General features: G+C 55.6%; 2 protein-coding genes across 2 annotated transcripts; one reads left to right on the top strand and one right to left on the bottom strand.

Annotated features, from left to right (window-relative positions):
• Nucleotides 1-619: 619 nt before the first annotated feature.
• Nucleotides 620-8,449, bottom strand: LOC125448972 (E3 ubiquitin-protein ligase CCNB1IP1). Its single transcript, XM_048524498.2, has 3 exons — nt 8,146-8,449; nt 2,888-3,218; nt 620-867 (listed from the first exon to the last, which is right to left on the bottom strand). Exons 1-3 carry the CDS (start codon nt 8,440-8,442, stop codon nt 620-622), a joined length of 876 nt encoding a protein of 291 aa, XP_048380455.2. The 5' UTR covers nt 8,443-8,449.
• A 6,989-nt stretch (nt 8,450-15,438) lies between these two features.
• On the top strand, nt 15,439-20,531 carry LOC132208268 (uncharacterized). Its single transcript, XM_059643937.1, has 4 exons — nt 15,439-15,509; nt 18,808-18,987; nt 19,689-20,038; nt 20,371-20,531. The coding sequence occupies exons 1-4, from the start codon at nt 15,439-15,441 to the stop codon at nt 20,529-20,531; spliced, it is 762 nt and encodes a 253-aa protein (XP_059499920.1).
• Nucleotides 20,532-22,986: the final 2,455 nt, after the last annotated feature.

The raw sequence follows: 22,986 nt of genomic DNA, 5'->3' as shown, positions 1-22,986 counted from the left end.
AGAGAGGGGGATTCGTCCGTCCGTCTGTGTGTGGGTGGGGAGGGAGGGGGCATTAGGTCCGTCTGTGTTTGGGGAGGGAGAGAGGTTACATCTCTCTGTGGGTCGGGAGAGAGGGAATTAGGCCTGTGTGGGGATGGGGAGGGGGAGTCATTCTTTTGCTCGCCCTGGCACAGAGACAGGGTTTTTGGAGGACATGCTGCTAAAACGATACAGAATCCCCAGATATTGTGAAAGAGAAAAGGGTCGGACGAAAGACAAGAGACCAGATGTCTGGGGTCCACTCAAAGGCAAAAGAAGTTTAATTGACAGAACTCTCAAACAAACACGTCAAAAGAGTGAAGCCCTGAGGAACAGGGAAGGGACTCGAGTGGAGAATGTGAGGCGTATTAAGCAGAGAATTGCCACCCAGCACCCCCCTCCGCCAATCAAACCCAGACAGGGGCTCTCGCTGCTGGCAGAGAGGGGGACGGAGGGAGTTGTGGGGTGGGGTGGTGTGCAGCAGCGAAGGGGAGGCCTGGCGATTGCCGATGGAAGAAACAGGAATCGAGCGTGGGTCGGCGCGTCGCTGTGCGGCCCCTTCAGTTCACCCCCGACACCCCTCCCAGCCGCCACGTCGTGTTCACATCTTCTTCATCTTGTACAAGCTGTTAGCCCCCAGGCTAAGGGACAGCGGCTGATGCTGTGGGGGGTGGGGTTGGGGGGGCTGGTGATCATGAACCCCCTCCTCGCCGGGGGAGAAGGCAAAAAAAACCGCCAGCCCTCTCCGGGGCGGGAGAGCCAAAAAAGGATGGGTGCAGACGGAAATCGCCACCGTCTCCCCCGGCCTGCCGTGGGGGGACTCAGCTGGGACGTACTTCACCAGGCCCCCTGGAGGGAGAGAAACAGGAAGGTGGTCAGAGCCCAGCCCCCCTCCAACGTCCCGTTCTCCTTCGCACACATACACACACACAGGCCAAATACCCCTCTCACTGCCCACCCCCACACAGGCCGAATACCCCTCTCACCCAGCCCACTTACTGCCCACCCACAGGTCGAAACGCCTCTCACCCCCCGCTCCACGCATACACAGGCTGAATACCCCTCTCACACCCCCCACACCCACACACAGGCCAAATACCCCCTCACTGCCCACACACACAGACCGAATACCCCTCTCACCCACCCCTCTTACAGCCCACCCACAGGCCTACCCCCCTCCACACACACAGAGGCCAAATACTCCTCTCACCCCCCCACACACACACAGGCCGAATACCCCTCTCACCCACCCCACCCACACACAAGCTGAATACCCCTCTCACTCACACCTCTCTCTGCCCACACACACACACACAGGCCAAATACCCCTGTCAACCACTCCTCTCTCTGCTCACCCACAGGCCGAATACCCTTCTCACCCACCCTTCTCTCTGCCCAATCACAGGCCTAACCCCATGTCACCCCCCCTCCACCCACACACAGGCCTAATACACCCCACACCTCCCCCTCCACCCACACACAGGCCTAATCACCCTCTTCCCCCTTCTCTCCACCCACAGACAGACCTAATCCCCATCTCCGTCTCTGTCTCCACACACAGACAGTCTGATGTCCCCATACCCTCTGTATGGGCTCCCAATTCACACACTTCCCAGTCTAATCCCACTCCCCCCTCCCTGACAGTCTAATCCCATTCCCCCCTCTCCCTGCCAGTCTGATCCCACTCCCCTCTCCCTGCCAGTCCGATCCCACTCCCCTCTCCCTGCCAGTCTAATCCCACTCCCCCCTCTCCCTGCCAGTCTGATCCCACTCCCCTCTCCCTGCCAGTCCGATCCCACTCCCCTCTCCCTGCCAGTCTAATCCCACTCCCCTCTCCCTGCCAGTCCGATCCCACTCCCCCCTCCCTGACAGTCTAATCCCACTCCCCCCTCTCCCTGCCAGTCCGATCCCACCCCCCCCTCTCCCTGCCAGTCCGATCCCACCCCCCCCCTCCCTGCCAGTCCGATCCCACTCCCCCCTCTCCCTGCCAGTCTAATCCCACTCCCCTCTCCCTGCCAGTCCGATCCCACTCCTCTCTCCCTGCCAGTCTAATCCCACTCCCCTCTCCCTGCCAGTCCGATCCCACTCCCCGTCTCCACATTAAAGATAACAACATGAAGAAATATGCGAGAATATGGAGAGTGGGATTTGAGGCAATGGACCATGAGAACGAAAAGAAAAAGTTGACACAGAGATAGTCAGGAAGAGGGACAGAGAGAGAGGGTGAAACAGGAAAAAGAAACACAGACGGAAGGACACGTGGAAAAAGACAGTGAGGGAGAGAGAGAAAGTGACACAAAGAGAAAAAAAAGGGGGGAGAGAGATGAAGAAAGAGAGAGAGAGGGAGAAAGAGACAGAAAGAAAAAACGGGGGGGAGGTTGGTGTAGAGACTGAGTTAGAGAGAGAGGGAAAGAGAGTGAGAGAGGTGGGGGCGAAGAGATAGTGAGAAAGAGACAGAGAGCCAAAAACAGAGATGGGGGGGACACATGGAGAAAGACACAGTGAGACAGAGAGAGAAGGAGAGAGGGAGAAAGAGGAGAGAAATAGGAAAACAGTGAGCGGGAGGGAGAGAGACAGTGTAAGAGAGAGGGAGGAAGAGACACAGTGAGAGAGAGGGAGAGACAGAGACAGGGAGGGAGAAAGAGACAGAGAGAGGGTGAGACCAAGAGAGAGAAAGAGAGAGACAGTGTAAGAGAGAGGGAGGAAGAGACACAGTGAGAGGGAGGAAGAGACAGAGAGAGAGAGAGAAGAACAGAGAGAGGGAGAGACCGAGAGAGAGAAAGCGAGATGTTTTGGTGGGGGGGTAGTGAACAGCAAGCAGGGAGGGTTGGAGACACGAATTGTTCTAAGGCAGTGGCCAGCCTCTTACCCGTGGGCAAGCCATAGAGAGCTCCTGAAGATGCAGCAGGCGCGGCTGAGTCTCCCTTCCCTGTCATGGCCAGCGTGCGGAGCCTCAGGCTATCGTACAGACCCTGCAGTTTCTGGTACTGTCTGTTCCTCTCCATCAGCTTTTCCGAGATCTCGCTGTACTTCTTCTTGTACTCCTCCAGCAGCTTCTTGAGGGAAGCGACCTCGCCGCGGGTGTTGCTCACTTCCATGTCCTTCCCCTGGATCTGCTGGGTGTAGAGCTTCTCCATCTGTCTCAGTCGGCCCTCAGCCTTGCTGTAGGCGTACTCCTGGTACAGCCGTTCCTGGTGAATCTGAGAGGCAGACAGGGGTTAAAGCCCACTTCAGGCCAATGGGCACTAGGACAGGGAGGAGCCCCACAGTCCGCCAGTCAACAGATTCATAGGAATGGGCATACCAAAGGACCACTCTTCACATTGTCACACATCTCTTTATGTCGTCACCTGTAATGTGCAGGGGGGGATGACTGGGATTAGACTGGCAGGGAGAGGGGGGGCACTGGGATTAGACTGGCAGGGAGAGGGGGGGCACTGGGATTAGACTGGCAGGGAGAGGGGGGGCACTGGGATTAGACTGGCAGGAAGAGGGGGGGACTGGGATTAGACTGGACGGAGAGGGGGGGACTGGGATTAGACTGGACGGAGAGGGGGGGACTGGATTAGACTGGCAGGGAGAGGGGGGGCACTGGGATTAGACTGGCAGGAAGAGGGGGGGACTGGATTAGACTGGACGGAGAGGGGGGCACTGGGATTAGACTGGACGGAGAGGGGGGGACTGGGATTAGACTGGCAGGGAGAGGGGTGCTGGGATTAGACTGGCAGGGAGAGGGGGGGACTGGGATTAGACTGGCAGGGAGAGGGGGGATTGGGATCGGACTGGCAGGGAGAGTGGGGAGTGGGATCGGACTGGCAGGGAGAGGAGGGAGTGGGTTCGGACTGGCAGGGAGAGGGGGGAGTGGGTTTGGACTGGCAGGGAGGGGGGGAGTGGGATCGGACTGGCAGAGAGAGGGGGCAGTGGGTTCGGACCTGCAGGGAGAGGGGGAGTGGGATTATCCTCGTGAACCTTCTCTGAATTGTCTCTGATGAAATGATATCTTTCCTTAAATCAGGGGACCAAAACTGCTCACAGTACTCTAGAAGTGGTCTCACCATCACCTGATACACTGAGACTTCCCAATCTTATACTCCAAGCCCCTTGAAATAAGGGCCAACAGTTCATTACCCTTCGTGATTCCCTGCTGCCCCCCATGTGCTAGCTTTCTGTGTTTTGCACCCAAATATGTCGCTTTTTCTCTCCATTTAAATAATGTCCTGTTGTTTTTTTCTCCCTCCCAAAATGAACAATTTCACACCTGCCCACATTATACTCCATTTGCCAACTTTTTAAACTATTAGTAACTCTCTGTCATTTGTTTGTATCCCTCTCGCAAGTTGCCTTTGGCTACAGTACCTTCACTTCCTTCCTGCCAGTCATTAATATGTTCTGTGAATGGTCACGGTCCCACCGCTGATCCCAGGTGTACCCCGATGACCACGTGTCACCAACCCAAACAGAACTTCTTCTCCCTACTGTTTCCTGCCCTTTAGACAATTACCTATCCGTTCCAATACCCTACCTCCAACACCATGCTGTCTTATAACTGAGCCTTTCGCAAGGCCCTTCATTGAATGCCTTCTGGAAGTCCAAATATAACACATCTGCTGGTTCCACTCTGGCTGAGACTTGGTCGAAAGACTCTAATTCGTCAATTTTCATGAAGGTAGGCTGACCCTGCTTCATTCGATTATGATTTTACAAACGTTCTGCTATTACTTCCTTAATAATTGATTCCAACACTTTTCCAACAACAGACGATTCTTTTTGAATAGCGGGTGTCACGTTCACAGTTCTCCAATCCTCTGCTACTTTTCCAGAATCCAAGGATTTTTGGAAATTTACAGCCCATGCACCCGCAATCTCTATAGCTAACTCTTTTTGGATCCAGGGATACAAACCACAGGGCCAGGGGGCTTTGCCTCATTAATTGATCTAATACCAATTCTCTAGAGATGGTGATGGAACTTAATTCCTCCCCCTGTATTCTTTAGTATTGACGGGATGTTCCAAGTATCTTCTACTGTCAAGACTGATACAAAATATCCGGTTAACTCCTCCGCCATTTCCTTGTTCCCCAGATTCCTTTTCTAATATTAACTTTGACCTCTCTCTTCCTATTCAAGCATTTGAAGAAGCTCTTACAGTCAGTTTTTATGTTCCCTCATTGTTTATTTTCTCCCTTTTTAGCCTTCCTTTGCTGGAAACTGAATTTCATCCAATCTTTGTAGCTATCACAGACTCTTGCCTCATATACTTTTTCTTTCAATGTAATAATCTCCTTCCTTGGTTATCCCTCTCTTTCCTCTTTTCCACGATGTACTTTTGCTGAGAGTCAAGAGTCACTTCCTTAATTGCCTACAACTCCTTGCTTAATGTCCTTCCTATTAATCTATCCACCTGGACCAGTTTAGAAAATTCTATCCTCATTTCATTGCAATTCCTTGAATTTAAGTTGAACAGAGTTGAATCACACCTGAGTTTCTCACCCTCGAACTGAATACTAAATTCTAGCACATTATGATCACTATTCCCTAGGGGATCTTTTGCTTTCAGATCGTGGTATTGCTGCCTCACGGCCCCAGGGACCTGGGTTCAGTTCCATCCTCGGCCAACTGTGTGGAATTTACACATTCTCCCTGTGACTGCATGGGGTTCCTCCGGGTGCTCAAGTTTCATCCCACTGTCCAAAGATGTGCAGGTTAGGGTCTAGGCCCGAAACGTCAGCTTTCCTGCTCCTCTGATGCTGCTTGGCCTGCTGTGTTCATCCAGGTCTACACCTTGTTATCTCAGGTTAGGTGGACTGGCCATGCTAAGTTGGTCTTAGTGTCCAGGGATGTTTACATTAGGTACATTTGACGTGGGGAATGGGTCTGGGTGGGATGCTGTTCGGAGGGTTGGTGTGGACTTGTTGGGCTGAATAGCTTGTTTCCATACTGTGGGGATGCGATGCTTCATCAAACCTGCTTCATTGATCCAAGATACCTGTTTGGGTCTGTGACATATCACTCTAGGAAACTATTCCCTGTGGACTCTCGGAATTCCTTGTCGTAGTGACCATTTCCAATTTGATTAACCCAATCAATACAAAGTTAAAGACCCTCCCATCCTCTAGGGGAGGTGTGTAGTGAGGTTATTGACTCTCCCTGCCTTGAGGGATGGTGTTTGGGGAGGTTATTGACTCTCTTTGCCTGTCAGGGCAGTGTGTGAGGAGTCATTGACTCTCCCTAAAGGTGCAGAGGGGATTTACCAGGACGTTGCCCGGAATGGAGGGAAGGTCTTACGAGGAAAAGTTGAGAGAGCTCGGGCTTTTCTCCTTAGAACGACGAAGGATGAGAAGTGACGTGATAGAGGTATACAAAATGATCAGAGGTATAGATAAAGTGGATAGGGTGGAGGTAGCTATTACAAGGGGGCATAGTTTTGAAGTGAGTGGAGGTAGATATAGGGGAGACGTCAGAGGTAGGGACTTTACACAGAGAGTGGTAGGGGCCGTGGAATGGCCTCATTAGGGGCATTTAAGCGGCTATTAGATAGGCATATGGATGATCGTATAAGGTAGGGGTGGAGGTTAGATAGACCTTAGGTTTAGAGTAGAAGTTCAGCACAACATCGTGGGATGAGCGGCCCCGGCTGTAAATGTGTGAAGAGGTTACTGACCCTCCCAGACAGAGGGGGCGGTGTATGTGGGTGTTACAGACCCTCCTAGCCACAGGGGGCGGTATGTGTGGATAATATTGACCCTCCCAGACAGAGGGGGCGGTATGTGTGGATAATATTGGCCCTCCCAGAGAGAGGGGGCGGTGTGTGTGGATGTTATTGATACTCCTGGGAAGAGAGGGCAGTGTATGTGGTTGTTACAGACCCTCCTAGCCACAGGGGGCGGTATGTGGATAATATTGGCCCTCCCAGACAGAGGGGGAGGTGTATGTGGGTGTTACAGACCCTCCTAGCCACAGGGGGCGGTATATGTGGATAATATTGGCCCTCCCGGGCAGAGGGGGCGGTGTGTGTGGATGTATTCAGACTCCAGGGCCGAGTGGGCGCTGTACGTAGGTGCTATACACACTCCTAGCCACAGAGGGCGGTATGTGTGTGTGGATAATATTGGCCCTCCCAGACAGAGGCGGCGGTGTGTGTGGATGTATTCAGACTCCAGGGCAGAGGGGGCGGTGTGTGTGGATGTATTCAGACTCCAGGGCAGAGGGGGCGGTGTACGTGGGTGTTACAGACCCTCCTAGCCACAGGGGGCGGTATATGTGGATAATATTGACCCTCCAAGACAGAGGGGGCGGTGTGTGTGGATGTTATTGACACTCGCGGGAAGAGAGGGCGGTGAATGTGGGTGTTACAGACCCTCCTAGCCACAGGGGGCGGTATATGTGGGTAATATTGGCCCTCCCAGACAGAGGGGGCGGTGTGTGTGGATGTATTCAGACTCCAGGGCAGAGAGGGCGGTGTACTTGGGTGTTACAGACCCTCCTAGCCACAGGGGGCGGTATATGTGGGTAATATTGGCCCTCCCAAACAGAGGGGGCGGTGTGTGTGGATAATATTGGCCCTCACAGACAGAGGGGGCGGTGTGTGTGGATGTATTCAGACTCCCGGGCAGAGGGGGCGGTGTGTGTGGATGTATTCAGACTCCCGGGCAGAGGGGGCTGTGTGTGTGGATGTATTCAGACTCCCGGGCAGAGGGGGCGGTGTGTGTGGATGTATTCAGACTCCCGGGCAGAGGGGGCGGTGTGTGTGGATGTATTCAGACTCCCGGGCAGAGGGGGCGGTGTGCGTGGATGTATTCAGACTCCCGGGCAGAGGGGGCGGTGTGTGTGGATGTATTCAGACTCCCGGGCAGAGGGGGCGGTGTGCGTGGATGTATTCAGACTCCCGGGCAGAGGGGGCTGTGTGTGTGGATGTATTCAGACTCCCGGGCAGAGGGGGCGGTGTGTGTGGATGTATTCAGACTCCCGGGCAGAGGGGGGCGGTGTGTGTGGATGTATTCAGACTCCCGGGCAGAGGGGGCGGTGTGTGTGGATGTTAGTCACCCTCCCGTGTAGAAGGGGCAGTGTTCGAAAGGTTACGGGCCCTCCCGGCCGCTAGGGGGAGGTATTGCAGGAGGTCAAAGCTGACCTGGTAAGTCCAGAAAGCCAGCGCTCTCGACGCGATGTCCAGGATGAGTTCGGGGCGCAGGCCGGACAGCACCATGGCCTTATACTCCTCGGAAGGGCTGAGCTCGGTGCGGACGATGTCCAGCTTGCCGGCCAGCGCGCTCTTGCAGGCCGGGCACAGGGCGGGGGAGCGGCTGAACTCGCCGCTGCCGTGCTGGTCGCAAAACACGTGGGAGCAGGCGGTCACCCAGGCGAAGCCCGACAGCTTGGCGCGGCACTTGGTGAAGTTGCAGAGCAGCACATCCTCGCACATCGCCATTGGAGACCGCCGCCGCCGCCAACTGGCAAGGCGGGAATGCCAATGCGCAGGCGCCCGGCGGGACGGCCGTCAACGCGCAGGCGCATATGCCGATGGCGGGCGACCGTTGGACGAGAACAGCATGCGTGCTACCGGCGGGCGTGCAACGCGCAGGCGCATGCTGTTTGCGACGGGCGGATGAGGGAGCACGTGGGACAACGGTCCAGAAATGCGCATGCGTACACGTGTGACGGCGCGTCGCTGCTGTGTCGTAGCGCATGCTCTGATACACTTGGCTTTACATGTCCTACCCCTGTGACACCTGCCGCTTCCCCCGACACACCCCCCCCACTGTGACACGACTCCCATTCCCCCTCCCCCAGACACACCCCCCCCACTGTGACACGACTCCCATTCCCCCTCCCCCAGACACACCCCCCCCACTGTGACACGACTCCCATTCCCCCTCCCCCAGACACACCCCCCCCACTGTGACACGACTCCCATTCCCCCTCCCCCAGACACACCCCCCCCACTGTGACACGACTCCCATTCCCCCTCCCCCAGACACACCCCCCCCACTGTGACACGACTCCCATTCCCCCTCCCCCAGACACACCCCCCCCACTGTGACACGACTCCCATTCCCCCTCCCCCAGACACACCCCCCCCACTGTGACACGACTCCCATTCCCCCTCCCCCAGACACACCCCCCCCACTGTGACACGACTCCCATTCCCCCTCCCCCAGACACACCCCCCCCACTGTGACACGACTCCCATTCCCCCTCCCCCAGACACACACCCCCACTGTGACACGACTCCCATTCCCCCTCCCCCAGACACACCCCCCCCACTGTGACACGACTCCCATTCCCCCTCCCCCAGACACACCCCCCCCCACTGTGACACGACTCCCATTCCCCCTCCCCCAGACACACCCCCCCCCCACTGTGACACGACTCCCATTCCCCCTCCCCCAGACACACCCCCCACTGTGACACGACTCCCAGCCCCCCCCACTGACACAGCCCCCTCCCCTCAGACACACCCCCCACTGTGACACGACTCCCAGCCCCCCCACTGACACAGCCCCCTCCCCTCAGACACACCCCCCAGTGACACGACTCCCAGCCCCCCCCACTGACACACCCCCTACCCCCGACACACCCCCCTCCCCCACTGACAAACCAACTACCCCCGACACACCCCCCTCCCCCACTGACACACCCCCCACTGTGACACGACTCCCATTCCCCCTCCCCCAGACACACCCCCCACTGTGACACGACTCCCATTCCCCCTCCCCCACTGACACACCCCCCACTGTGACACGACTCCCATTCCCCCTCCCCCACTGACACACCCCCCACTGTGACACGACTCCCATTCCCCCTCCCCCAGACACACCCCCCACTGTGACACGACTCCCAGCCCCCCCCACTGACACAGCCCCCTCCCCTCAGACACACCCCCCACTGTGACACGACTCCCAGCCCCCCCCCACTGACACACCCCCCCACTGTGACACGACTCCCAGCCCCCCCACTGACACAGCCCCCTCCCCTCAGACACACCCCCCAGTGACACGACTCCCAGCCCCCCCCCACTGACACACCCCCTACCCCCGACACACCCCCCTCCCCCACTGACAAACCAACTACCCCCGACACACCCCCCTCCCCCACTGACACACCCCCCACTGTGACACGACTCCCAGCCTCCCACTGACACTCCCCCCACTGTGACACGACTCCCAGCCTCCCACTGACACACACCCCTCCCCCCCAGACACACACCCTCTCCCCCCCCACCGAGACACCCCCCGACACATTCCCCCCACTGAGACACAGCCCTCACTGACATACACCCCCTGACACACACCCCCTCCCCAAACCGAGACACCCCCGACACACTCCCCCCACTGAGACACTCCCCCTCCAAGGCCCCTCAGACCCCCACTGAGACAAACCCCTGCCCAAACTAAGTCCCCATCTATTCCACACTGAGCCCCTCCCATTCACCCAAGATCAACACCCGTTTCCCTTTCTGCGCCCCCCCCCCCCCCCATTCCCACCAGCCCCAACTTGCTCTACCCCCCTTCCCCACTTCTCCCTCCTTAACCATCCCACCCCATGAGCCACTATTTCAGGTCGGATGTGACTGTCTTTTGGAGCCATCATCTCAGCTGTCCGGGAGGTGCAATACTTTGCCTGAATGAGAGAAGCAAAGATAATAAAATGTGAAGCTGGATGAACACAGCAGGCCAAGCAGCATCTCAGGAGCCCAAAAGCTGACGTTTCGGGCCTAGACCCTTCATCAGAGAGGGGGATGGGGGTGAGGGTTCTGGAATAAATAGGGAGAGACGGGGAGGCGGACCGAAGATGGAGAGAAAAGAAGATAGGTGGAGAGGAGAGTATAGGTGGGGAGGTAGGGAGGGGATAAGTCAGTCCAGGGAAGACAGACAGGTCAAGGAGGTGGGATGAGGTTAGTAGGTAGCTGGGGGTGTGGCTTGGGGTGGGAGGAAGGGATGGGTGAGAGGAAGAACCGGTTAGGGAGGCAGAGACAGGTTGGACTGGTTTTGGGATGCAGTGGGTGGAGGGGAAGAGCTGGGCTGGTTGTGTGGTGCAGTGGGGGGAGGGGACGAACTGGGCTGGTTTAGGGATGCGGTGGGGGAAGGGGAGATTTTGAAACTGGTGAAGTCCACATTGATACCATTAGGCTGCAGGGTTCCCAGGCAGAATATGAGTTGCTGTTCCTGCAACCTTCGGGTGGCATCATTGTGGCACTGCAGGAGGCCCATGATGGACATGTCATCTAGAGAATGGGAGGGGGAGTGGAAATGGTTTGCGACTGGGAGGTGCAGTTGTTTGTTGCGAACTGAGCGGAGGTGTTCTGCAAAGCGGTCCCCAAGCCTCCGCTTGGTTTCCCCAATGTAGAGGAAGCCACACCGGGTACAGTGGATGCAGTATACCACATTGGCAGATGTGCAGGTGAACCTCTGCTTAATGTGGAATGTCATCTTGGGGCCTGTGATAGGGGTGAGGGAGGAGGTGTGGGGGCAAGTGTAGCATTTCCTGCGGTTGCAGGGGAAGGTGCCGGATGTGGTGGGGTTGGAGGGCAGTGTGGAGCGAACAAGGGAGTCACGGAGAGAGTGGTCTCTCTGAAAAGCAGACAGGGGTGGGGATGAAAAAATGTCTTGGGTGGTGGGGTCGGATTGTAGATGGCGGAAGTGTCGGAGGATGATGCGTTGTATCTGGAGGTTGGTGGGGTGGTGTGTGAGAACGAGGGGGATCCTCTTAGGGCGGTTGTGGCGGGGTGTGAGGGATGTGTTGCGGGAAATACGGGAGACGCGGTCAAGGGCGTTCTCGATCACTGTGGGGAAAGTTGCGGTCCTTGAAGAACTTGGACATCTGGGATGTGCGGGAGTGGAATGTCTTATCGTGGGAGCAGATGCGGCAGAGGCGGAGGAATTGGGAATAGGGGATGGAATTTTTGCAGGAGGGTGGGTGGGAGGAGGTGTATTCTAGGTACCTGTGGGAGTCGGTGGGCTTGAAATGGACATCAGTTACAAGCTGGTTGCCTCAGATGGAGACTGAGAGGTCCAGGAAGGTGAGGGATGTGCTGGAGATGGCCCAGGTGAACTGAAGGTTGGGGTGGAAGGTGTTGGTGAAGTGGATGAACTGTTCAAGCTCCTCTGGGGAGCAAGAGGCGGCGCCAATACAGTCATCAATGTAACGGAGGAAGAGGTGGGGTTTGGGGCCTGTGTAAGTGCGGAAGAGGGACTGTTCCACGTAACCTACAAAGAGGTAGGCATAGCTGGGGCCCATGCGGGTGCCCATGGCCACCCCCTTAGTCTGTAGGAAGTGGGAGGAGTCAAAAGAGTTGTTGAGGGTGAGGACGAGTTCAGCTAGGCGGATGAGGATGTCGGTGGAGGGGGACTGGTCGGGCCTGCAGGACAGGAAGAAGCGGAGGGCCTTGAGGCCATCTGCATGTGGAATGCAGGTGTATAGGGACTGGACGTCCATGGTGAAGATGAGGTGTTGGGGGCCAGGGAATTAGAAGTCCTGGAGGAGGTGGAGGGCGTGGGTGGTGTCACGGACGTAGGTGATGGCTGTTTTACTTTTTCTTGGCCTTGGGGACGTTTCTACCGTTTCAGCCCCAGGACATCTCTGCAGGAATCCCTCAGGCTGGTGTCCTCAGCCCCCAACCATCTTCAGCTGCTTTATCAATGACCTTCCCTCCAGCGTAAGGTCAGAACTGGGGATGTTCGCAGATAGTTACACAATGTTCTGCTAACATTCGCGACTCCTCGTGTACTGAGGGAAATATCCAGGCTCGGTTCTGACAAATGTCAGGCTGTGCTCATCGCCAATAAGAGAGACTCTAACTATCTTGACATTCAATGGTGTTACCATCACTGAACCCCCCGCCGCACCCCACCCCACTATCAACATCGAGTAACCTTTCAGATTTCAGTAGATATTGCATCAAGTTCCTCAGGTAGCGTTGTCAACATCGACAACCGCTTCCATCTCTAAGGACAGTCGGTAAATCGTGAGTAAAGTGAGATCCCGTGGGATTTGGGGAAAGCTTTTGCCCAGGGGATAAAGAAATTGCCCCAGACGGTAGGAGACAGACGGGGGTGGGGGGTGGGGGGCGGAGTGGCACCTGTGACCAGCCTGTGTGCCTCAGGGGTCGGGGCTGGGTTGTTTCTCATTGATACAAACGATCTGGGTGAGAATAGAGGAGGCACGGTCAGGAGGTTTGCGGCTGGAGCCAGGATCAGTGGCGTTGTGGACAGCGAAGAATGTCCAGGATTACAGAGAGATCTGGATCGACTGGGTCAAGGGGCTGAGGGGGGGCAGATGGAGTTTAATTTCAATAAATACGAGGCGTTACAGTTTGTTAAAACAAACAAAGACGAGACTAATACAGTTAATGGCAGGGCACCAGGTCTTGTAGGGGACAGGGGGACCCGGGCGGTGCTGTAGGGGACAGAGGGACCCGGGGGTGCAGATAGGTAACTGTTTGAAGTCTGTGTCACAGGGAGACAGGGCGGGTAGGGAGGTGTTTAACACACTTTCCCTCCATCACTCAGACCCTGTGAGTGTGGGAGCTGGGGACGTCATGTTGAGGTTGTACAGGGACGTTGGAGAGGCCTTTCCTGGAGAACTGTGTCCCGTTCTGGTCCTCCCCCCCCCACCCCCGTTACAGGAAGGATATGATTAAACTGGAGAAGGATCGGGAGAGATTTACCAGGACGTTGCTGGGAACGGAGGGTTTGAGATTTAGGGAGAGGTTGGGACTGTTTTCCCCGGAGCGTTGGTGGGGGGGGGGGGCGATGGGTGACCTTATACAGGTTTATAAAATAATGAGGGGCATTAGGAGTCCCAATCTAGAGGGACACAGGTTTAAGCTGAGAGGGGAAAGATTTAAGAGGGACCTTAGGGGCAACGTGTTCACACAGAGAGTGGAGCGAGCTGCCGGAGGAAGTGGTGGGGGCTGGTACAACATTTAAAAGACATTCGGGTCGGTACGTGAATGGGAAAGGTGTGCAGGAGGATGTGGAGCAGGCAGGTGTGGGACTGGTTTAGTTTGGGAAAAGCGGGTTGGCACGGACTGTTTCCCCGCTGTGCGGCAGACTGTTCAACGTTGGGAACGACGTTCCGCTCTCCGAGGAGGGGTCACAGCCCCCTTCAGCATCTGACACGTAATCCGTCACCCACAGTTTGCCCCCCGGGTTGGTGAACCTAGTGTAACATTGAGGGTGAGGACCAGCTGCAAGCTCTCTGTTTGCAAGCCAGCACAAAGGTGTTTCCTGCTACCCACAAAGGCGGATCTGACAGTAACTGCCCACCTACTGGTGGTCACATTGTAAATAGCTGGCCTCGCTGTTCTCCTCAGCCTGCCACCTTTCTGTCATCACTTCGTCCTATCCATACACACACACTCCCACCCAGTCTGCCCTTTCACACTGCCGGTCTGTGACACGCTAAGAGACGGTGTCGCTCGTCGAGGATGCACAGCCCCGTCAACCTCCTGCCCCCTTTACCTTCAGACCTGTCACTGACCCCTCCTGCCTACCGGATTTCTGTCCCTCATCTTTTTTTTGGTACATCCTCAACCATGTCTCCTCTCGCCAGCCCCACTGGGCAACATCCCGGTAAATTTCTCCAGCCCAAGGCAACGTCCTGGTTAATCCCCGCTGCGCCCTCGCTGCTGTATGGGACGCCCATGATGGAGCAGGGCAAAATTGCTTCCAGCTACACATAGCATCAGTAGCAGAACATGGCCGACAGTAGTTCGAGAGCCTGGGGAAAGATTTCGTGAAAGTGCCCTTGACAAATTGGACAAAACCGAATCTGTACATTCAAGGGCCTCTACGCCAAAGATTTCACGCCACACTTAATTTGTGAATCTCCCTTTAATTATTCCATCAATCTTTAATCTTTCCAATAATCATAGATCTTGGTTTGTAAAATCATGAAGATGAATGGTCTTTACCCTAGGGTGGGGGATTTTCAAGGCGAGGGGGCATACCTTTAAGATGAGAGAAGGGTTTGAAAAGGACACGGGGGGGGCAAAGTATTTTCACACAGGAGGCGGTGCATGTGTGTGTGGAGTGAGCTGCCAGAGGGAGCGCTGAGGCTGGCACGACATTCAAACGACACCAGGATAGGTACAGGCCAGCAAAGTGTGGGGCTGGATGAACACAGCAGGCCGAGCAGCATCTCAGGAGCACAAAAGCTGAGACCCTTCATCAGAAAAAGAGGGATGGGAAAGGTTTGCAGCGATATGGGCCGGGAGCAGGCAGGCTGGTGGGCACCGGTTTAGTTTGGGAAAATGGACGGGTTGGGCCGAAGGGCACGGCTAGGAACGTTTAAAAGACATTTGGAAACGTACGTGGACAGGGAAGGCTCAGAGCGAAGGGTCTGTTTCCATGTGACTGCAAGCATCCAATTAGTTAATGTCGGGAAAGGAATGGACTTGAGTGGGGAAGTCCCAAGAAGGAAGATGAGAGCATCTGGGAAATATGAAAAGGACTGGGGGTTCACCCAGGAGCCTCGCATCATTGGCCTGCAATCGTATGATTAAGCTTAGAAACATATGACATTAATAAAATGATCGCAGCTGTTGAATGTCTGTCCCCAATTTGTTTGGTACAGCAAGATCCCACTTCCTTCCCCAGTGGTGCGCCATTCCAGGCTCCAATGCACCTCAAAATGTGCTTGCAATATTCTCAATTTCAGTCACCGCCCCCAACACTTCCACACAGATTTCCCAGCGATCAGATCCATAGGCCTGACAAAATGGAATGAGGCACTGAGAGAGCAAGGGAGAGAGAGAGGGGAAAGATACAGAGAGGGAGAGTGATTTAGAAACAGAGTGGGGAGAGAGAGTTGGGAGAGAACGAGACAGGTAGAAATGGGAGAGAGGAGGTCGAAAGAGAGAGAGAGAGAGAGACCAAGGACAGATTTTTGGCCACAGAGGAGATGGAGAGGACGGGGAGATGGGAGTGAGAAGGAGAGAGGGAGATCAAGGAGTTGGAGGGAAAGAGGAAAGGGAGATGAAGGGACGAGAGGGTGATTTAGCAACAGAAGAGAGAGAGACAGCAAAGAAACAGATAAACAAGTGGCGGAGAAAGAGATGGCGAGACCAGAGAGAATAAGATGGGGGAGAGAGACAGCAACAAAACAGAGAGAGAGAGATTGGAGAATGAATGGGTAGAGAGAGAGAGAGAGAATGGGGAACAAGATAGAGAAGAGACAAAGGGAATGAGAGAGGACAGACAAAGACAGTCAGCAGTAGGAGAGAGAGGGGATCCACTATTACCAAGTTGTGTAATCACCTTTCACACAGCACAGAAAGAGGCCATTCTGCCCAACTAATCAGTTCCTGCTCCACTTCAGTTTGCTCCCCTCTTGCTCCACGTCAATCTGCCCCCATCACTTGAACCCACCAATACCCAGACAGGTCGCTGTTCTCAACTCCCTCTGGGCCAGGGGGTGGGGAACACAGCATTTCTCCCAAATTCTCAACAGAACAACAGCTTCCTCTGCAAGATGCGTCCTTGGAGATTGTTTCTGTTGATTGGAATCTAGTCTCGTGCCCCTGCCTCTCACCTCTCCCAGGATTATTTCCCTGAGGAGTGGTACGCAGAACTAAGTGCACAAGGAAATCCAAACAATTCAGATTTCACACAGAGAAGTGGGGTTGCTGTGTCCTGGATGGTCATGCAGCGCGGAAACAGACCCTTCGGCCCAACCAGTCCGTGCTGACCCACAATCCCAAACTAACCTAGCCCCCACCTGCCTGCTGCTGACCCATGTCCCTCCAAACCTTTCCCTATCCATGTACTTATCCAAATGTCTTTTACACATTGTAACTGTGCCCACACCCACCACTTCCTCTGGAAGCTCATTCCACACGCGGACCGTACTCTGTGTAAAAAAAAACTCACCTCTTATGTCCTTAAATCTCTCTCCTCTCACCTTAAATGTGTGCCCCTGGGGAAAATACACCTGCCGTTCACCCTGTCCATCCCCTGCATTATTTTATAAACCTCTATAAGGTCACCCCCGACGCTTTGGGGAAAGCAGGTGGGAATTTGGCATCTCTCTGCACAGCACAGAAGCAAACCCTTCGGCCCAACTTGTGCATGCCATCCCCAAACTCACCCTGTCTCATCTGCCAGCATTAGGCACCAATCACTCGAAACCCTTCCTATTCACATCCCCACTGGGATGCCTTTTCAAAATCGCAAGTGTACCAGCCTGATTTCACGCACGGACCACCCCCTGTCCATAAAAGTTATCCCTCATGTCCACTTTAGACCTTTTCCCTTCTCCATGCCCCTCTTCGTTTGGGTCCCCCTACCCTGGGGAAAGGACCTTGTCTATTTGCCCTAGCCATTATTCTATAAACCTCTATAAGGTCCCCCCCTCGGCCACTGATGCTCCGGGGAAAACAGTCCCAGCCTCTCCCTGTAGCTCAAACCCTCCCATTCCCGGCAACATCCTGGTAAATCTCTCCCGATCCCTCTCCAGTTTAATCATATCCTTCCTGTAACGGGGGGGGGGGGGGGGTGGGGGGAACGACCAGAACGGGACACAGTTCTCCAGGAGAGGCCTCACCAACTTCCCTGTACAACCTCAAGGTGACGTCCCCAGCTCCCACACTCACAGGGTCTGAGCGATGGAGGGAAAGTGTGTTAAACACCTCCTTACCCCCACACCCCCCCCCCCGTCTCCCTGTGACACAGACTTCAAACAGTCACCTACCTGCACCCCCAGGTCACCCCCGTCCCCTACAGTGCCGCCCAGCGCCCCCACCCCGTCCCCTGCGGTGCTGCCCCGGCCACCCCCCCCTCCCATCCTCTGCGGCGCCGCCTGGTGCCCCCCGTCCCCTACGGCGCCGCCCAGGGCCCTACTATTAATTTACCAAAATGCACCACCTCGTGGTTAGCCAGATTGAACTCCATCTGGCAATCTTCAGCCCATTGATCCAATGGATCAAGATCTCTTTGTAATCTTAGATAGCCTTCTTCATTCTACCACCATCCGCAAACTTACAACTGTCCCCTCCTCTATTCTCATCCAAATCTTTGAGATAAATAACAAACAAAACCAATGGGGTCCAGTTTCTCGAGTGTTGTTGGAACTGCCCCCATCAGACTCCTGCCCTTGGTGGGATAGGCATTGGCGGGGGGCGGGGGGGTTTAGTCAGGACGGGAGTTACTCGCTGCAGGATTCCCAGCCTCTGACCTGCTCCTGTAGCCCCCCTGTGTTTACGTGGGACTGGGTCCGGCTCAGTTTCTGGTCAATGGGGACCCCTCGGGGTGGGAAGGGAGGGGGATTCGGCAATGGTAACACCACTGAACGGCAAGGGGGCGATGGTCAGATTGCCTCCGGTTGGGGACTGAAATGTTGAACATATCACCATTCCTTCGGTGCAGCCGGGTCCGAATCTCTGGAATTCCCTCCCTAAGGGACGTTGTGGGCCCACCCTACAGCACATGGGCTGCAACGGCTCAAGGAGGCAGCTCACCGCCACGTTCTCAAGGGGAGAGGGGGCCATGATGAACGCTGGGCCCAGACTATGATGACCAAGCAGTCTCCCATTGCCCCTACATTTCTCAGCCCAGACTTCCTCCACCGAAGACGATACCACCATAGGGAACCGCTGGACCAATCATTTACCATTTACATTCTCGGCACCACCCGAGTGGATGGGTTTGAATATTATGCAAAACAGGCATTGAATCATTACCAAGGCCACCGCCCTGCCAGGCCCAATATAAGCACAGAGCAAGGGAGGGCCCAGGAGGATAGACGCTAGATACACTCGTCCACCCATTGGCTGTCTTCCTCTGCTTCCTCGCAGGTTAGTTGGCGTTTGCGGGCTCCTTCCCCTCAAGGCTCACAGCCTGGCCTTCAAAGGATTCCAACCCAGGGTGGCACCGAAACTGGAGGGCGTAGCGGGCAGCGAGGGCGGCTACCCTAGGAGCACAACACGGCCTCGATCGGACGGGGCCAAGGAGGGGCAGATGGATTTAGATCCAACGTGAGACGCTGGATTTTGGGGAAGGTCCATCAGGGCAGGATTTCATGGGAGGGCCCTGCGGGTGTTGCTGAACACAGAGACCCGGGGGAAGCGGGTACATAGTTCCCTGAAAGTGGAGTTGCAGGGAGACAGGGCAGTGAGGGAGGGGTTCGGTTCGCTGGCTTTTATGGGTCAGTGCGTTGAGTACAGGGAGCTGGGAGGGTCATGTTGGGGCTGTACAGGGACGTTGGTTCGGGCCACCCGGAATACTGCGCTCAATCCCGGTCTCCCTGCTACAGGAAGGATGTTGTGAAACTTGAAAGGGCTCAATCTCCCAGGTTTGACTGTAACCTTGGGCAACTGTCTGCTTGGATTTTTTTTTGTTCTACCCAGTGTCTGCCTGGCTTTCCTGCGGGCACTTCAGTCTCGTCCTGTAGTGCCCAGCGATGTGTGGGTTTGGGTGGGCTGGCCATGAGGAAATGGAGGGACACGGAGATGAGGGAGTGGGAGCTGAGTCTCCTTAAACTGAAACGCTGGATGGCGCACTGCCAAGCCGCTTGCGGGAGGCTATACAAATGCACCCCCCCCCCCATTTCCCGTTGCAACCTCCTGTCAGTGCGATCTCTCCCCCCACCCCACATCCCTGACCACCACCCCTCCCCACTGACACTCCTTTCTTTCCCACTCCGTCCTCCATTGACACGTTCCTCTCTTCCAGGCAGCACCTCAAACCCAGTCCTGCGTCAGCCCCTGTCCGCCTCGGTGCCAGCAGGAGGCACCGCCACCTCGACCTGCTGGGTGACGAACGTGAATATCGCGGACGATGGCGGGTTCTGGTACCAGCTGAGGCCCGGGCAGAAGCCACGATGGGTACTGGTGCACTGGACCAGCGGACAGGGCAACCGGGGCACAGGCTACACGGACCGTTACCTACCGTCCAGGGATTCGGCGACCAGCAGCTACATGCTGACCATCAGCAGCATCTCTGAGGCAGACACTGGCACCTACTACTGTGCCACTGTCAAAGACAACATGGTCTTCCTTGGTAACGGCATCCATCTGCTTATACCCGGTGAGTAGTCACTCTGCCAGCACTGTGTTCAGCTCCTGGTCAACCAGAGGCACACCATTCCCGGTCTCTCCCGGTCCTACCGCGAGCACCACATACAGTTCCCGGTCTCTCCCTATCCCACCACGAGCGCTGCCTACCATTCCCGGTCTCTCCCTATCCTACCCCGAGCGTCGCGTACAGTTCCCGGTCTCCCCCTGTCCTACCACAAGCACCGCGTACCGTTCCCAGTCTCCCCCTATCCCACCGCGAGCACCACATACAGTTCCCGGTCTCTCCCTGTCCTGCCACAAGCGCCGCGCACCATTCCCGGTCTCTCCCTGTCCTTCCACAAGCGCCACAGGGCACCAGAGGCAGCTACAGCTGGAGCAGTTACCTGACAATTCCCACCAAAGATTGGCAAGCCCACTCTCGCTTCTCCTGCCAGCTCGAGCACGAATCCAGCGAGGAGCCTCTGGTGGCCGTGGTCGACAGGGAGTCCTGCCCCCTCTCGTAGCCGCAGTTGCGTACGGTTCCCGGTCTCTCCGTATCCCGCCGGGAGCGCCACATACAGTTCCGGTTTCCATCGTGCATCCAATAAAATAGAACACGAACCAGCACCCCCCCCCCCCCCCATCCTAATGAGTCTTTCGTTCTTTGGTCCATAGGGATCTCTGACAACAGGGCTCAGCTGCGATGGCAGTGTTGGTGGGTTTTTTTTGGGGGGGGGGGGGTGTTGGGAGGATGCATAGCAGAAGGAGAAGGGGCCTGGATACAAAGTTTTGAGCCTACCCCAGTACATTTCTGGCCTCTTATGCGTTGCTAATGCATTTAGAAAGGCCTAACACAGTCAAGCACAACAACAAGGCACACACCTGCCTGCCCAATCCTAGAAAAGGCAACCAGGAGGTTAGATAAAAGGGGGGGGGGAGGAAGAAGTGTCGATGTAATGTATTTAGATTTTCAGAATTGGTCTGCTAAGGTGCTCACACATTAGTCTGATTGAATGGACAGGAGCCCATAGCATTGGTGGGGGGGGCCATATATTACCGTGCAGGGAGCATTGGCTAACCCGTCGCATACAGAGAGCTGTATGGGGGTCATTTTTCAGGATGGTTTCCTGTAACAAGGGGTCACAACCGCGGGGATCGGTGCTCGACCCGCATTTACTGACAATATCAGTCAGCAACTCCGATGGGGAAAGGATTGCGCCAAAACTAAGCAGATGGAATATAACGTAGGGGGTGGATTCCGCACTTTGGCAGGAAGGACAGAGGGGCTGGAGATTATATAAATGGGGAAAGACTGTGGAAAGCTGCAGGATAGAGGAATTAATTCTGATCCACTCACATTGCCACACTGGGGGCCAAACATGACCAGGTCAGCCACAATCTCACTGAATGAGAGAGCAGGCTCCTCCTGTTCACATATCTTTATAGTTTCTGCCCCTCCTTCTCCTCTTATAATAGGGAGTACTGGAGATGGCATCTTTGCAAGGAAACTCAGCTCCGGTACTACACACTTCAAATTCACGAATGGAAAAACAAGGGTTCAAAAAGCAACACAGAAATAATAATAAATAGCAGTGCTGCAGAGCTATGCACCTGCAAAGACATAGCTCAGACGGCACAGCCCAGGGTCCGTGAACGTCCACAAGAGCCAAATGAGAGCACAGGGGAATAAAATGTGAGGCTGGATGAACACAGCAGGCCAAGCAGCATCTCAGGAGCACAAAAGCTGACGTTTCGGGCCTAGACCCTTCATCAGAGAGGGGGATGGGGGGAGGGAACTGGAATAAATAGGGAGAGAGGGGGAGGCGGACCGAAGATGGAGAGCAAAGAAGATAGGTGGAGAGGGTGTAGGTGGGGAGGTAGGGAGGGGATAGGTCAGTCCAGGGAAGACGGACAGGTCAAGGAGGTGGGATGAGGTTAGTAGGTAGCTGGGGGTGCGGCTGGGGGTGGGAGGAAGGGATGGGTGAGAGGAAGAACCGGTTAGGGAGGCAGAGACAGGTTGGACTGGTTTTGGGATGCAGTGGGTGGGGGGGAAGAGCTGGGCTGGTTGTGTGGTGCAGTGGGGGGAGGGGATGAACTGGGCTGGTTTAGGGATGCAGTAGGGGAAGGGGAGATTTTGAAACTGGTGAAGTCCACATTGATACCATATGGCTGCAGGGTTCCCAGGCGGAATATGAGTTGCTGTTCCTGCAACCTTCGGGTGGCATCATTGTGGCAGTGCAGGAGGCCCATGATGGACATGTCATCAAGAGAATGGGAGGGGGAGTGGAAATGGTTTGCGACTGGGAGGTGCAGTTGTTTGTTGCGAACTGAGCGGAGGTGTTCTGCAAAGCGGTCCCCAAGCCTCCGCTTGGTTTCCCCAATGTAGAGAAAGCCGCACCGGGTACAGTGGATGCAGTATACCACATTGGCAGATGTGCAGGTGAACCTCTGCTTAATGTGGAATGTCATCTTGGGGCCTGGGATGGGGGTGAGGGAGGAGGTGTGGGGACAAGTGTAGCATTTCCTGCGGTTGCAGGGGAAGGTGCCGGGTGTGGTGGGGTTGGAGGGCAGTGTGGAGCATGACATGTCCATCATGGGCCTCCTGCACTGCCACAATGATGCCACCCGAAGGTTGCAGGAACAGCAACTCATATTCCGCCTGGGAACCCTGCAGCCATATGGTATCAATGTGGACTTCACCAGTTTCAAAATCTCCCCTTCCCCCACTGCATCCCTAAACCAGCCCAGTTCATCCCCTCCCCCCACTGCACCACACAACCAGCCCAGCTCTTCCCCCCCACCCACTGCATCCCAAAACCAGTCCAACCTGTCTCTGCCTCCCTAACCGGTTCTTCCTCTCACCCATCCCTTCCTCCCACCCCCAGCCGCACCCCCAGCTACCTACTAACCTCATCCCACCTCCTTGACCTGTCCGTCTTCCCTGGACTGACCTATCCCCTCCCTACCTCCCCACCTACA

Source organism: Stegostoma tigrinum, unplaced genomic scaffold, assembly GCF_030684315.1.
Source record: "Stegostoma tigrinum isolate sSteTig4 unplaced genomic scaffold, sSteTig4.hap1 scaffold_341, whole genome shotgun sequence".
In the NCBI taxonomy this organism is placed as follows: Eukaryota; Metazoa; Chordata; class Chondrichthyes; order Orectolobiformes; family Stegostomatidae; genus Stegostoma; species Stegostoma tigrinum.
Note: the sequence above shows the minus strand (reverse complement) of the source record. Positions and strands in the feature narration are given on the sequence as shown.

Coding starts and splice junctions, on each gene's coding strand:
- LOC125448972 (XM_048524498.2), bottom strand. CDS start 8,442: ATGGCGATGTGCGAGGATGTGCTGCTCTGCAACTTCACCAAGTGCCGC. Junction 3,219..8,145: donor TGGCTTTCTGGACTTACCAG/GTCAGCTTTGAC, acceptor TCTGCCTCTCAG/ATTCACCAGGAACGGCTGTA. Junction 868..2,887: donor TCTCTATGGCTTGCCCACGG/GTAAGAGGCTGG, acceptor CTCTCCCTCCAG/GGGGCCTGGTGAAGTACGTC.
- LOC132208268 (XM_059643937.1), top strand. CDS start 15,439: ATGAGAGCATCTGGGAAATATGAAAAGGACTGGGGGTTCACCCAGGAG. Junction 18,988..19,688: donor CAGATGGATTTAGATCCAAC/GTGAGACGCTGG, acceptor TCTTCCAGGCAG/CACCTCAAACCCAGTCCTGC. Junction 20,039..20,370: donor CATCCATCTGCTTATACCCG/GTGAGTAGTCAC, acceptor TCCTTCCACAAG/CGCCACAGGGCACCAGAGGC.